Source organism: Gigantopelta aegis, chromosome 14 (assembly GCF_016097555.1).
Source record: "Gigantopelta aegis isolate Gae_Host chromosome 14, Gae_host_genome, whole genome shotgun sequence".
NCBI classification, from domain to species: Eukaryota; Metazoa; Mollusca; class Gastropoda; order Neomphalida; family Peltospiridae; genus Gigantopelta; species Gigantopelta aegis.
The window spans coordinates 8,520,255-8,537,523 of record NC_054712.1 but is presented as its reverse complement, the minus strand read 5'-3'; the positions used below and the strand labels follow the sequence as shown (position 1 = coordinate 8,537,523).

The window sequence follows — 17,269 nt, the reverse complement described above, 5'->3', positions numbered from 1 at the left end:
TAAACAGTATGCTTTATGTCACATGATTGTACAAAACAAATTGCAAAATGCCCGAAACGTCCAAAAAAAGTTAATATATTATATCGTATTCATGTCTTAAACTACAGGTGAAATATGCATTAAATACAGAATTTAAAACAAAAGAACAAAGAAATAATAATTAGAAAAATAAAAATTATTTCTTCATTTTCTTGTTTCAAAAATAATATTTACTGATAATATCAAGATACTGTATTATTTACTTTAAATTTCAAAATATTTAATGATCACATGACTGATCTGAATTTTGACATACAATATCTATTACAGAAGGAAATGCATGTAGTTGTTGCACTGTAAAGCTTTCACAATGACTAGAAAATAGCTGTCAACTTCAACTTGTAGCCATGTAGTTACGTACATCTAAAAAAACAAAAATCACTTATAAAATAAATACATTTTTCTGACCAAGAATGACAAACTTAAAGGATTTCACAAAGATCATGTAAAAAAATTAAAATGAAACATACATTCTTAAATAGCACAACAAATTATTATGCTAAAGAAAAATGTAACAAATTATGCTTTTGCACATGTAATATGTTTACATGTGCTAAATTATTATGATTGTCAAAACGTTGTATGGAGCAAGTCTGCATATTAATAGAGCTTACCACATCACCTAAAGCTCCCACCAGTGGACTGACAAGGGCAGATACTGTAATTTGAATAAGAGGGTGCAAGTGCTTGATGTCAAGTGTACGGGGTGTATACTACCAAATCAAATCCCATAGATGACAATAGTAACATATGTGGCTAAAACTCCTACCTGCAGCGTATCAGTCAACATAAATGCCACGGATATAAATACTACCACCCCTCACACTTAAAAGTGAATCGGAAAAAACTGGGGTCAAGCTGCTCAATTCTGAGATAACAGGTAGCATCTACGACTACCCTAGTTCCGCAAAAAATTTTGAGTACTTTTTTTTACAGGTACCCCATACATGTTTCAAGCACAAGGCTACTTGACACATTGGTACTAAATGAAATAAAATTGCATTTTGTTTTTTTACCCAGATGAAACTATTATTTTTTACAACCAACACACATTTATAACCAATCACAGGACTTGTGGTGTTCACTTCTCTATCAAAAGTTCAGTGCACCTCGAACTTTGACCCAGCCGGAAGTTATTTGGTTTCTACTACCAACAGAGCCCATAATGCTGAGAAAATTATGGCCAAACATTTCAAAATCAGGTATACAATGTCCATCAAAAAAGGGAGTGCACCTCACCCACCCTGTATCTGCCATTGACTGGCCAGTGTTACAAATAAGACATTTTCTGTGTAAATTTGCTTCTATTAATTAGGCTTATAAAGGTCTAACATTTTTATTCCCAAGGCGTAACATAAAATATTGCTTGTTTCTAGTTATCCAATCAACTCTAATATTAACCTGCTGATCGTAATCTGTTTTTCAAATGTTTACTAAGAAAATTATACCTCCATAAAATCACTTTAGTGCCATTGTGATCAATTTTCCAAATAACATAAGTTTCCAAAATAAAATGTTTTTTCTAGTTACTCAGTATACCCACCTTTTATTTTTTTCAACAAGCAAACTTTTTTTATTTTGCCTTATCTTTTATTAAAATGTCCATACTTCTACTTCACGCTACAGCTGAAAACACATATCAGATGTGACAGTAATGTTGGCATCAGACACAATAAACACATGCTGCAAAATATCTTTTAAAAAACCCAAGTGTAGACTTAACAAAAGTTATAAAAGAAAAACAGAGAGAGAGGAAAAAAAAGACTACAAACTTAACAATAACAAAAAACAGTTGTTAACAAAGTATCTAATAACAAATGGGCATTATTCCACATGATGCAGGCATGATATTATGAAAACAACAATATGAGATGATTCATTGACAGTGATGCTACACATCAATGTATTAGGCCTGCTATCCTTGAACGCATTTATCATGCACATTTCCCTGCGCAGAAATGTCCTTTTCCATAGCTTAATTTTCGCAAGCTGATTTCTACACAAAATTTGACATCGTTGAAGAGTGTTTTGAAGCCAAAAATAAATTCTACGCATTAGATGTCAGAAGGCTGATAAAATTGAGCGGAAAAATAGCTCATGGATCACCTTTTTATTCAGTGTGCTGAATGCCCACGTGGAATCGCATATATGGAAAAGGTACTATATAAATGCAGTGTATGGATAAATTCACGAAATGGCGTTAATGGAAAACAGGCCGTGCACAAAACAAGAGAATCTCATTCACTCTTTCATTCAACAAGTTATATGTCCACGCCAAATATACAGATAATATAAATATATTACTATTCAATGTACATTCATTACAGAGTTCATACGACTTTACATGAAGTGAGATAGGCCAGTAACCTTGACGTTCATGGGAAGTAACGTTTATATATTCAAGGGAAATAACTGTTAAGATTCAGGGGAAATAACCTTTGCATGCAGGCAAAATAATCTTGAGGAAAATCATGACCTCTGTGCGATAATCTCATATTTAAAAATGTTTAATCAAGTATAAAACAGCCCAAATTCCAATGAAATAAACACCTCCAAAACGTAATTAAACTAGAAATTGTTTTTAAATTTAATGAAAATATTAATAAAATTGAAAAATTCTTACTTAATGTTTGTTTTTTCAGAGCCTACAAATGGTGCTATGAATCTGTACCAGCTACTTAGTAATATACATTGTACAAGGGGGTACACTGCAGGATGAAAGAACCCCTTTTCAGCAATCTTTTTAAAGAGTACTTTGAAATAACAAATTGCCCATAAGTCCATAATACACTGGCCTAGGAAGCAGGTGTGGGGGGGGGGGGGGAGGGGGAATGTGCCCCCTACTTTTCTTCATCCAATTGAAGCTGCGATGGTTTATATATATATCTATTTATATGTGTGGGCCCCTCCCATTTTTTGGCACTTCCCTACGCCACTGTAATAAAATAATGCTAGATTTTCATCCAATTTTTTGTTTTTCAAAATTAAGACATGTAGTGAAATATTATTATTTTATTTTATAATTTTAGGTCACTGGAAATACCACACACCCAGCTGTTGAGATTGGGAGAGGAACTATTAAAAAACAAAAAACAAAAATGGGGGAGTGGCCTTTGTCAGGGGGTGGGGGGGGGTAGGGATACAAATCTAGGATTTATTTTATTATCAGCTAAACTCAACACATTCATTACATTACAAAACTGAACCCCTCTTTGAGTATATTACAATCAAATATTAAAAACTGGATTCACAAAATGGTTTTCACGTTTGACATTTGTCAATCGAATACTGAGCTGTTATACCATTAGTCTCCTTCTTTGAGATTACTATGTTAATGAGATCATTGCTTGTACCCTGAAGGCTTAGACAGCTCAATACAAAATATACAAATACAGAGACAGTTGTTTTATCCTGTGGTGATGACACCAGTCCGTGGCTTGAGGCAGGAAACCAAACACACCCTTCAATCAGGGGAAATAACAACACAGACTCTTGAATCAAGGGAAATAATCATACAGACTCTTGAATAAAGGCAAAAAATCATAAAGACTCTTGAATCAAGGCAAATAACAACACAGACCCTTGAATCAAGGGAAATAGTCATACTCTTGAATCAAGGGAGATAATCTTGTTGTTAACCGAGTCTTAATTATCTCCTCTAGATTCTATCTATTACAGTATCAACAAATAGAGACTACTAGTAGATTTAAAGGTACATGTTCCTTTTACAAACACTGTATGGCACTTTTGCTTAAACTATATATTTTTTTGCTTGAAATAGCTTCTTTTTCTCTCTGAAATTTATATCCGAGTCTCCAATCATTCACAAATTTGTCCAAAAGTCAACAACCCAAAATGTTTTAGTTTTATATGGAAACAATTAAATGGCTATATCCTTTGAAGGGTTTTGAATTGTTACATGCAACCAAGAAAACATTGCATATACAAAACTTAATATTCTAACCAAGAATTTGCAAGCAGAGATACCACAGAGTATTTTGAGAGAACTGTACCATTAAGTCACAATCAGAATTAATTCTGCTTAGATGAGCCTTGATTGTCTTCTTCAGTCAGACAAAGAGACTAGATTTATCAGAATCTTTGCATCAAAGGAGATAATCTTATTAACTGAACCTCGATTGCCTTTTTCAGTCAATCCTTAAAACAAAAGTGAAATAATCTTTTTAACCCAGCCTTGATTGTCCTTTTCAATCAATTCTTGAATCAAGAGAAATAATATTGTCTTGTTTCATTTAATCCATTAATCAAAGGAAAACAGTCTTGTTAACCTAAATTGTCTTTTTCAGTCAACCTTTGAATCAAGGGAAACTAATCTTGCTAACCCTGCCTCGATTGACTTATTCAGTCAATCCTTAAATCAAGGAAAATAGTCTTGATAACCGAGCCTCCCACCGCCTTCTTCAAGAGCCAATCACTGACCACGTAACAACATACAGAGACTAGATTTCAGTCACAAACAAAATGGAATATTCAGAATTCAGAACCTTCAGTAATCTTCATCCCCTGTCTCAACAACAGAACTTCTCAAAAAACAATCTCTTCACCAGAAACTTCCAACAAAATATTTGTTTCTGTGAGACCTCAACACAAAATGTTCAGAAGATTCCTATTTTGCCAGAATATTTTCTGGATAATATTTTTTTTTCTCCCAAAAAATCTTTAACGAGCAGCATCAGAAGTTATCTTCTCAGGAGAGTTTGACCGAGACACGGGCTGTGCCTTCACAGTTGTTGCCGATGCTGCCACAGCACTGGATGATGGGGCAGGACTTTCCACGCTGGTCTCAGTCTGCTGTGGACTCTGTGGAGGCGGGACTGGATCCCGGTCTCTGTCGGACTTGGACGGGAGGTCTCGCGACGTGTTCACAGTTTTTCTCTGGTCACGAGCCTCAGCGATGCTGGCCACCTGACCCTTGCCACAGACGTGGTGGTGACTCTCCCAGTCCTTGTGCTGGCAGAATGAGCCACAGTACCGGGCGATGTTACAGCCACTGCACGTCTCACTGGCTTTTCTACCACAGTTCCAGCAACTCTGCAATTAAACAAAACATAAATACACCATCAGTGTCATCTTGCTTGCCTTTCTACCACAGTTCCAGCAACTCTGCAATTAAACAAAACATAAATACACCATCAGTGTCATTTTGCTTGCCTTTCTACCACAGTTCCAGCAACTCTGCAAATAAACAAAACATAAATACACCATCGGTGTCATCTTGCTTGCCTTTCTACCACAGTTCCAGCAACTCTGCAATTAAACAAAACATAAATACACCATCGGTGTCATCTTGCTTGCCTTTCTACCACAGTTCCAGCAACTCTGCAATTAAACAAAACATAAATACACCATCGGTGTCATCTTGCTTGCCTTTCTACCACAGTTCCAGCAACTCTGCAATTAAACAAAACATAAATACACCATTAGTTTTAACAGAAGAAAACAACAAATGGAAAGAAAATCAGGACATTTTAAATGTCTTTCGTCAACATTTACACATAGCTAATAAACCAAATATTTCTTTGTTTTCCGTGTACTGCTGTTGAAACAATGAATGTGGGGGTTTTGTGGGTTTTGGGTTTTTACTGCTGGTTATCATTCACAGGCATGTGTGCAAGGAGGTTTTGGGGATCGAAAACTCCCTACTCAAAGCAGATTTTATTTTTAAGTACATTTTTCATGGGAGCATGACTTAAATTTCCACCCCCACCCCTAAAAACTCCACTCACCAGTCTAGACACCCATTGCATAATTTGCTGCACATGTGTCTGATACAACAATGCTCAAGGATAGGTTAGGTTACAAAATGCATTTCATTTGCATTAAAAAGACATTATGAGAGGAGGGGGTAAAACAGATTGCTGGGTTTTTGTATTACGTAATTGCTAATATGAACCCTTCCTTCTCCTTCCCCTCCCCCTCCCCCAGATATTTGTGCTTTATCACTAAACTATCTTCATCATCTAGTTTATGCAATAAAAGGGAGATAACAAGAATTCCACAGAATTACATGTGTTAACTACCATAAAGTTGTTCAGTGCCCCGTAATGAACATACAACTATAAACCAAGTTTCATTGATCTAAGACTTACAGTTTCTCAACATGAAACTTTTAACATTAAACTTTAATTCCAAACTGCCTAAAAAATAATACCTATATATTACCCATATGCTTAAAAAATATCTTGGTACACATCAAAGTGGGACGTAATATTTTGACATCACATGATGACGCCATTGACTGGCACACTACAACCTTACAGAAATGTCTACCAAATGAGTTTAGTGATATAAATTAAGATCGATAATGGGTAATAGATAGGATAGTAAACTTGCTACCATTTCGTATCATGTTTATGTCCCTCATGAAATAATGTTCATTGTCACTCGCTAAAGCTTGTGACAACTGAAAATGATTTCACTCAGGACATAAGCATGATACGAAATGGAAGCTCGTTTAATATCCTCTAAATCTGGCTGTTTTACTTCATAAAGGCAAGACGAAAACAAATTTCATTAAGAGCAGGGCCCATATTTCCGAAGCTATCTTAGCACTATAAAATCGTAAAAAATCATCGTAGGGTGTGACATCACTACAGCACACACCATAGTGATGTTATAGGTTACGATAGTTTTACGATTTCGTAGTGCTAAGATAGCTTCTAAAATATGGGTCCAGGTTGTTTTCACTGCGTGTGTGAAATGTGTTACCTCACTGGATTCTTCCTGGTGGTTGATCACGGCCAGAGTTTCGTCCTTCGACTGTTTCTTCACCTCAGTGATTGTCTTGTCCATCTTCATTCGCTCTGCGCTGATCACTTCGTTGGCTTTCTGCTCCGCAGCGCTGACGGCTTTTTGCAGTTCCAACATCGCCTGGCGCTTCACCTCGTTCACAGCCTCTTCTGAACACAACAAACACTCACTGTATTTCATTTCATTTCAATTTATTTTCGTGCTTATATTCAATTAAGGTTCAAGCATGCTGTCCTGGGCACACACTTAAGCTATCTGGGCTGTCTATCTAGGACAGTGGGTTAGTTGTTAGTGGTTAGTGAAAGAGAGAAGAGGGTGTAGTGGTCTTACACCTACCCACTGAGTCGTTAAAACTCGCTATGGGTGAGAGCCGGTACTGGGCTGCGAACCCTGTACCTACTAGCCTTATCTCTGATGGCCTAACCCTGACACCACCGAGGCCGTTATACACTCATTTTATTTTTATATAAAGGATGAAGCACTGCTACACAATAAGTGACAAAGCAATAAATATTGAGTTTTTGTAACATTGACAGTTTGCTTGGTGACATATCATATAATTACAAAACAAATAACACAATCTCCAAAATTTAATAGTTCTTATAAATAGCAAAATATACCAAATGTTAGTTATTACATAATATTCATATCTGTTAAAAATAATGGCGAAATATGCATTAAAAAAAAACCCCAGCACTATTTTTTCATTTTTACTATAATTCTTGATTCAAAATATATTTACTTATAATATCAATATCCATTTTGAATACAAGATACTGTATTACATATTCAAATTTATAAAAATATTTTCTTTACAGGTCATTCAACCTGAACAACATTTTGAGCAGTGTACACAAACTGTAGTAGGTAGGGTGTGTGTGTGTGTGTGCTTGTATGTGTGTGATTGCGTGCGTGTGTGTCCAATAGCCAACATGTGCTTAGATGTCATCAAACAAATGCGACAAATTTACACAGCCTGTTTATGTCCTACATGCATTTACAATGCTTAAGCAACTGTGTATAAGAAAAAAACAGGCTTCATAAATTCAGTCCATAGTCTTCAGCCTTCCTAGTGCAAAAAGCCTACAGCTGATGGGTCCCATACCTGCTCGTCGCCGCACTTCATTGACGCGGTCTTCCGTCTGTCGCATCGTGTATGCCATGACGTCGCTCGTCCGCTTCTTGACGTCTTGGTCCAAACCCTCAGCATGACGCCGCATCCACACAGATAGCTCGTCGCGGTCGCGCAGACTTCGCTCCTGTAACACCGACAGTGCTCGCTTCGTCTTGTCTACCATTCCAATTATACAGTTCAACATCTGAAACACACACACACACATATATATATATATATATATAATATATCATCACAAACTTGCTTCATCTTGTCTACCATTCCAATTATACAGTTCAACATCTGAAACACACGCATATATATATATATATATATAACATATCATAAACTCGCTTCGTCTGCAAACCCAGTATCTACCAGCCTTATGTTCTTATGGCTTAACAACGACACCACCAAGGCCGGTACTGCTGCTATGTGAATTGTACCACATTTATAGTCCATCCCATCTTTCTACAGAAATGTTTTTTTGTAAAAATTTCAGTTTGATTTAACATAAGAAGAAAAGTAAAAGTGTTTTGGAAATAAAAAATAAATACTATTTTTTGTGTGCAATTTAAAAATCAGTTGGGTCAGAAATAAATAACTTGATGTAAATTCCATAGTATGAAAAAAAAAGGCGCTTCCCAATGGGAAGGACTATAGATTGTTTTTCTGTTGACAAAAGTATGCAATATATCTACATCCACTTTGTATACCTCAACTGTCATGGAGTCAAAAAGGATTATATTGTCATGCAACGTCATACTGTCATCCTGACCAGTCAACATCACCAGGGGTTGGGAGTTATTGTTGCCTATTGTCCTGTTGGACCTCTCAATGAACAAGTCAGTTACCACAGAAATATATTCTTGGTAAGCATGGTTATTTGCATGCTTTCGAAAATTTAATACGAACCAAGTTATTTTGAACCAAATGGGGTTAATTAAAAAAAAGCACTAGAGCACACTGATTTATTAATCATTAGCTATTGGATGTCAAATTTTTTGTAATTTTGACATATAGTCTTAGAGAGGAAACCCGCTACATTTTTCCATTAGTAGCAAGGGATCTTTTATATGTACCATCCCACAGACACGATAACATACATGTATACCACGGCCTTTAATATACCAGTCGTGGTGCACTGGCTGAAGCGAGATATGAGTTAATAATAACACTTACCGTTTCTACATGTCTCCAGTCATCATCCAATCTTTCGAGGGGATCAAAAGAATCGGATCTTGAATAACCTGAAAAATAGAATGATTTCTTACACACCCATTGGAAAGAACACTGTGTGAGACTGGTAATATAACACTGCAATATCACAACTTTAAATTAATTAAGGAAATGAACGAAGCGCCACCTAACTTTGACCATGTGACTAAATACTTCTCAACTAATGGTGACCATTCTTTTGGGTGGGAGCTGGTACCAGAATGTGAACCCAGTACCTACCAGCCTTTAGTCCAATGACTCCTACCACTACACTACCAAGGCCGGTCTTTTTGTTGTTGTTGAAGAAGATTTCATATTACTGTGGTAGTGTTCGTATAAAATGCTCCTACAGGAAGTAGCTATTTCTGTATTAGCTCAGTCGGTACCACGGTTTGAATTCCGTCAGTGGAGGTTTGTTTTTGTTATTTTACATTACTGTACAGGAATCAAAGCTACCTCTCTACCATTTGACAAATTTTTCACCAGCACCTTTTTTAAAAAACTTACTTATTTTATTCTGCTTGGGAAAAAAACAACAACTTGCAAGTATATTTCATAAATTTCATATCAGTCCCATATAACAAACAGATGTCACAAACAGTGACCATCCCTTGGCAATAACAGCTTGGATTGTTTTCACAGCACAGGTTTAAAATAAGAATTCTCTGACGGATGAACTGTCATTGGAAAACTGGGATACCAAACTGTTAACGGCGAATTTATTGAAATATATAAGAATGACCATACCAGTAAACAAATAATATTTTAGTTTAACCTCGGTGCTGAATGAATGAATGAATGAATGAATGAATAAATGAATGAATGTTTAACGACACCCCAGCACAAAAATACATATCGGCCATTGGGTGTCGGTGCTGAAGGGATCAAAAGAACAAATAATATATCTAAGGTTGTGTCATGATTGTCTGTAGGACTACACCACTAGAGCATATTGATTTATTAATCATCGGCTATTCAATGCCAAACATTTGGTAATTTTTTTACATATAGTCTTAGAGAGGAAACCCGCTACATTTTTCCATTTGTAGCAAGGGATCTTTTATATGTACCATCCCACAGACAGCCTTTGATATACCAGTCGTGGTTCACTGGATAGAGTGAGAAATAGCTCAATGGGCCCACCAATGGGGATCGATCCCAAACCGACTGCGCATCAGGCAAGTGCTTTACCACTGGACTACATCTGTGGGATAATGCATGTAAAAGAAATTTGGTTTTGATTAACTACACCACTAAAGCATATTATATGAATTTATCATTGGCTATCGCATGTTAAACATTTAATAATTTGGACAGTCTTCCTGAATTAAAAAAAAGTCCTACCCCCCAACCCCCCCCAAAAAAAACCCCAACAACAAAACAACCCAACCCAAACAAAAAACAAAAAACAAAAACCAACATCCAAAAAGGTCATACAATATTTTAAACAGCCACTGTGTCACGTTTTCAGGTTTAAAATGTTTTTTGGGGTTTTTTTTAAAAGTCGCTTGGATTTTCTGGATAAATCTAAGATTCTCTGCATTTTTAAAGAAACTTCAACCTGTCTGTGGTGTGACAGTGTGTGGCACGCAAAGATAAAAGTTTGTTGTGTTTAATGACACCACTAGAGCATATTGATTAATTAATCATCAGCTATTGGATGTCAGACATTTCATGTGTGTAGCAAACAGTCAGTTAATTACATACTGCATGCTGCTATTACTGTGATATCACAAAAACAAAATCTTGGTCCATGCATCATTCCAGCATGGACATGAAAAGGTTAACCTGGTTGTAAACAACACTAGTTGTTCTACCAGCAGTATCTTACCATATCCCGAGAAGTGCCTGTCTCTATCCCGTTCTCGCTCTAATCGTTCCCGCTCTATCCTCTCTCGTTCCAGTCTTTCCCGTTCTCGGATCTCTCGCGATAGACTGATGTCCTCCAGTCTGATGGGACCACCGGCATTAATGTTCAAAGTGCCATTTGGACTCACTCTTGTATTGCCCAAAGGACTCATTTGATGGTGTCGCTTTGCAGGATGCATGGAATCCATGTGGGAGTCGATGCCATTTTCTTTAGGTCTGTACAGATCAGAGAAATGTTTTGTAAATTAACCTACTTAAAATATATAATCATCAAATAACTATGTATATACAGGCATTGAACTTTGGCTTTTTACTTTTTTTTCAGTATTCAGCCAGAATCATAAACATAATTCAATATAGATATTTTAGGATTCAGTCTCATAATCTTACGTCTTATAATCTTAATCTTTCCCCTTGGGGAAATAAACTGTCACAATCAAATTTTATTAAAATGTTTATTAAAATATTGCGTATATACTTTACTCACAGTGGTGCAGATAGTTTTGTGCGCAGTATAATACCAAGGTTGTGTGGTTGTTTTGCTTTGATCCGCACATGCATTACATGCACTTTGTGTGCAGTCTGTGCTGTTACTTGATAAAAACAGCATTCTCTTGCTAATCTGGCAGTTGGACCCAGAGTTAGCTACAATCTTTACACGTGTTGGTATGCTGCTGACATGTTATTGTGCACAGATGTAGGAACGTGGTATGGACAGTTGGGGTTAATTACTGGTTTTGTAAATATATTTTGGTTAAAATACATTTTAAAATATATAATGTAGTCAGAACCGCAACATGTTGTATATTTTGTAATATTTTAAAGATGGTCAGAAGTAGGAAAGTGTTGTAATTATTAACAGTAATGTTGTATATTATTAATTTCAAACACTGTATATTTGGTCTCTTATTTTGTAAGCTAGGATATTAAGTATTATAAATGAATAATTATTATAATGTTTTGGAGAAGTGTTAAGTTAGTGGTTTGAAAATGCAAATGTACCGATTTAGTGTTACTGGTTTTGGGTACCACTTGATTATTATAATGACGTTAGATTGTGATTATTTTTGTGGTAGTGATAGAGCTAGCCATAGGGGAGCCTACTGAATAGTTTGTATGTGCATGAGGAGATCAGTCTGTAGAGACTAGAGTTATTGGTGAAATGTGATATTTCAATTTGAGGTGCATTTTGGGAGAACGGTCTACAACTGTTGATGTAAGGGGTCTTGTTTTCGTCAACATATAAGGTGCGACGACGGGGTAATAAGTACTATGTTGACCTATTTGTTGCTATAGGTTTTATGTTTGATTAATATGGAAGGCTCGAGGTGACTGACTTCACAAGATGTGATCACAACAAGCTAGCGTCAATGACTGGATGGTGTCGGAATCACGGGAGATCCTGTTGTTGTTGCCGATATGAACCTACCTTTGAAGCAGGACAGATTCGCAAGCCATCTGTCAGATGTGACTTTTGTTACAACTGTTTGGACTTTGAAACTGATTCAGTTCAAATTTGTCAGAGTGATTTGATCACTGTTTTTTTATAAAGTAGAATCGCGATTCATTGATTTAGTGTGTAAACTGAAGAAATTTTAGAAATTAAATATACATTTTATTTTACTATCTGTTGGCAATTTTGTTTAGAAGGTTCAAGTAGTGTCCAATTCAAGCCCTCAGTCAGTCCTAATGTGACATAAACAAGGGGGAAATGACTGGTAGGAATTGGTGGTAATGTGTGTGTTTGTGTGTGTGTGTGTGTGATGTGTGTATGTGTGTGCGTGCATGTGTGTGTGTGTGTGTGTGTGTCCAGAGGGTTGAATTGTCCTAGAATCCTAAGCTATACCCAACAAAAAGAAAAGAAAATAGGAGAGGAATGCAAAATAAAGACAGAAATAAAAATTAAATGAAGAAGAATTTCCCGTACCTATCTGGAGATCTGCGTTTGCCATTTTCATTGAGATCTGAGGTAATGGAGTCTTGAGATTCGAGTGGCGAGTTGGCGGGATCGAAGATCACATGCTCATTGTGCGCTAGGAACTGCTGCGGGGTCTGCTTTGCCATCCGTGCACAGTGCAACAGTTCACGCTGCAGCAGTGGCAAATTGGCCTGAAAAGAAATTCAATCTCAATTAATTTATAAAAGAGAGATATATTGTTAAAAAAAAAAAAAAAAAATATTATTCCACAGATAAAAAAAAAAAAAAAATCTCTATTAAAAAAAAGAGAAATATAATTCCACGGATACATTTTTTTTATCTCAATTGACAAAAGAGATGTAATTTTATTGATTAAAAAAAAAGAAGATATAATTCCACTGATAAAAAGAAAAATAATCTCCATTAATAAAAGAGAGATACATTCCATGGTTAAAAAGAAAACTAAGATATAATCTCCATTAATAAAAGAGAGATATATTCCATGGTTAAAAAGAAAACTAAGATATAATTCCAGTGATAAAAAGATATAATTCCATGCTTATTAACTACCCTGATCATCATTAAAAAGCTGGGCCTACATTGTTTATTTATTTAAACCTTTTTATTTTCTACATCAGTGAGTTACTCATTGATTAACAAACTCACCTTGAGAAATGGAATCACAAAGGGTCTCAGTGGAAAGTTTGTAGCTTCCTGCAATTTGGCATGAAATTCTTCAATTGACAGATGTGAATTCTGAAAGTAAAATATATTACTTGTGCATTAAAAGCCAGTAATTAACATATATTATGTATCAAATTTGAGGGATGGGATCTAGCTCAGTCAGTTGAGTGCTTGCTCGAGGTGCTTGCATCGCAGGATCGAACAACCTTTGTGGATCCAATCAGCTTATTGTTTGTTGTTTTTTTGTTCCAAACAAGTGCACCACAACTGGACAAAGGCCATGGTATGTGCTTTTGGTTTGTTGGCGTCAAATCATCCAGTAGTAGTGTACGTTAAAACCAATGCATGATAATTTCTCAATGAGAATTTATGATTTTTATTTTCCCCATTATGAGTGCCTGCTAGGGTAATAAAAAACTTTCTCAAACACTAATGTTATGACAACATCATACAAAATGCATGCAAGTGACGTCATTAGAGATTGAGTCTGGAATCTAAAAAAGTGTTATAAGCATGGGCCCTGGTTTTGATGGATTTCTCTGTACTTACCACTAGGCCCAGCACAAGGGTGCGAACACGGTCCCCTATTTCGGGCGATATGTCGGACCCGAACTGTTGCAGCGTTGTGAGAAAGCGCTTCAACTTGCTGAGCTGTCGTGCACCACACGCAGGTGGTAGCTGCTGCCCAATAGCCGTGTTAATCTTCAACGGTGGCGACGGGGTCCTCCCATTGATACTGCTCAGCGGAGAGTGTTGGCCGTTGATACCTGGAAGAAAATATTTTAAAACGTTTAAACTTTTGATGTTTTGATGACACATACTCTCAGGATTTCAAGTTTTATGGAAACATTTTTTTTTTTTTCAATTCTGTGCCTGGCCTGTGATTGTCAGAACTCATCAGAAACTGTTTTTTGGTAATGGTGGAGTATGGGGTGGGGTGTAGCTCAGTGCTGTAGTAATCATCCGATGCGCATTTCCGGTTAGGACTAATGTTCTTGGTGACACCATTTGGATATTTCTAGTTGCATCTGCAGGATGTGGTTTAAACAATATTTATTTCTGTTCATATATATGTCAACCAGCTTTGCCTATATACAGAACTTTCCCTACATGACACAAGTAGACACAAACTGCAAGACCGTATAAGGGCTAAAACGAGTCTCTGTCTTGCTAGCCAGACATGTCCTTTTAAGGGCAAACCCGACATGATCACACTCAGTCAAGCCCTTTTAAGGGCAACCTAGTGAGACATACAACGACGGCCATCAATAGGCTAGGTTCCAATAATGAGCTACTCTCGGCATACTAAATTCAAAATAACATGTAGTTCACCTTTTTAACTTTCGATGAACCGTTCATAAATGTGCCAAAATTCCTCTCCCACCCACCCCAACCCTTTCCTGTCCTGGACGGAGGAGCCGATCCAGGCCGGTACCTGTACTGATGACAGGTGTGTGCTACAACAGCTTGTTCTGAATGTGCACCCTATGACCTGACCTGACCTGACCTGACCTGATTATACAATCAAAGTATTAACTGGTCAACATGGACTTGTTGAGAAAAATACAAGATGTGCATTTAGTGTTGAAAAAAGCAGAACTATTGTATTTTTTATCTGTCAAAATATAAATATTTGTATATAGATTAGAACAAAAAAACAAGAAGAATAAAGGAGAAGGTGGACGGTTTTATCAGTCAAAACATTTGCTTTCAACAATGACATTGTGGATGGCTTGGAAGATGATTGTTGTGGTATATGCTGTCCTGTCTGTGGGATGGTGCAGCAAGTGATTTTGTTTTATATACTTTCCAACAGACAGAGCAGCACATACCATGGCTTTTGATATACCAGTTGTGGGACACTAGGCTGGGATGGTGAACATATATGGAAGAAGGAAAACAGCTATATTTGTTCATCAACATCTTAGGACATTTTAGGGGCGGGGCGTAGCCCAGTGGTAAAGCGCTTGCTTGATGTGCAGTCGGTCTGGGATCAATCCCCGTCGGTGGGCCCATTGGGCTATTGAACGCTCCAGCCAGTGCACCACGACTGGTATATCAAAGGCCGTGGTATGTGTTATCTTGTCTGTGGGATGGTACATATAAAAGATGCCTTGCTGCTAATCGAAAAGAGTAGCCCATGAAGTGGAAGACAGCGGGATTCCTCTCTATATCTGTGTGGTCCTTAACCATATGTCCGATGCCATATAACCGTAAATAAAATGTGTGTAGTTAATTTATCACAGTTCTGTGGGTAGTCTGTTGCATTTTCATTATCACCAGTAACTTTGCTTTCAAATAACAACTTTTCACTCTGACTTTCAAAGTTAAAGTTTGTTTTATTTAAACTTTAACGATACCACTAGAGCACATTGATTATTAATCATTGGCTATTGGATATCAAACATTTGATTATTCTGACATATAGTCACAGAGAGGAAACCTGCTACTAGTGATTTCCCTAGAAATTAGGCAAGGCATGGTAGACCAAACACTTTTGAAGCATTTTCACCATTTTCGGGGCACTTGTTTTTCATTAAAAATACACAAAAATTAATTGAAATAAACATTAATGTAATGTGCTTGCATTAATAAATGAATGGCAAAAGATATAAAATGCATATTTTATTAATTAATAATACCTTTTTTGGTGTTTTATAAAGGCAATTTTAGAATTAATTACTAAAAAAGGCTTGTTTAATCTCAGGGCAGCATGGCGCTGATTAAGGCAAGATGGTGCTAGACTACTGAGGCATGGTGCTGCACCATGCTAAAACAAGCTGGGAAAACACTACACTACATTTTTCCATCAGTAGCAAGGGATCTTTTATATGCACCATCCCACAGACAGGATAGCACATACCACAGCCTTTGATATCTGACTTTCAAAATACAGTTCAAAATGTTTACGGTATTTGTTGCAAACATGAACATTAACCGACTGATCCTTCAGTTGTTTTTTTCACTTTTTGACGTGGAGCTGGACAGTCACAGTTTATGTTCCTTTTGCAAGAACTTGATGAGCAGTTTGTAATGTCCCGAAACGCCATAGTTTATTACATACCTATTCAATCTTACTATAGACGGGTTTATTGGCCAGTGACGTCAAAGTACTGTGCGCGACCATGTTTAGAATCATGTGATCGGTCCGCTATTAAGGGAGTGAAACTCGCACAATAACAACATGTGAAGGCATTGCATCTAGGTGCATTTTCAGTATTTATTACCTTTTTAGTACATTTTGTGAAAGCAAAACCAGTATGTCGATTAATACAACCTCATTTAAAGATTGTAGATTCATATCAAAGTTGGTGAAAGTTTATTGATAATTAAAAATGTAAATGATAAAGCATGTACGAATATAAAAGCATAATGAATAATTTAAACTTATGCAAGCAAATATAATTTCCCTGCACAATTGTATAGGCTAATATATAATAAACTTTGAAACAATATTTTAGCCTCAACGGACGAAAGTATCAGACGACCCCCTCCCCCCCACCAGCCTAAGCTCCTGTTTTATTTGTACATGTCTTGGGCATAAAACAAATAAATAAAAAAATTAAATAAAAACAAATTCGACGAAATGGGTGGGGGTGCGATTTTCATGTGGCATGCATGCATGTTACATCAGTAAATTATTTATTTATCATTTT

The 17,269-nt window shown here is 36.5% G+C and overlaps 1 protein-coding gene across 4 annotated transcripts in view; it reads right to left on the bottom strand.

Moving 5' to 3' along the window:
* Positions 1-1,059: 1,059 nt before the first annotated feature.
* LOC121388073 (protein CBFA2T1-like) overlaps positions 1,060-17,269 on the bottom strand; it is a 204,551-nt gene continuing 188,341 nt past the window's right edge. For all 4 annotated transcript variants that reach the window (XM_041519282.1, XM_041519284.1, XM_041519281.1 and 1 more), the window contains 8 exons: positions 14,163-14,380; positions 13,596-13,685; positions 12,939-13,120; positions 10,974-11,227; positions 9,107-9,174; positions 7,916-8,129; positions 6,769-6,959; positions 1,060-5,091 (listed from right to left, as the gene is read on the bottom strand). In XM_041519282.1, the coding sequence (XP_041375216.1) occupies positions 4,720-5,091; positions 6,769-6,959; positions 7,916-8,129; positions 9,107-9,174; positions 10,974-11,227; positions 12,939-13,120; positions 13,596-13,685; positions 14,163-14,380 (1,589 nt within the window). In that variant the 3' untranslated portion in view covers positions 1,060-4,719. The remainder of the gene's footprint in view (positions 5,092-6,768; positions 6,960-7,915; positions 8,130-9,106; positions 9,175-10,973; positions 11,228-12,938; positions 13,121-13,595; positions 13,686-14,162; positions 14,381-17,269) is intronic.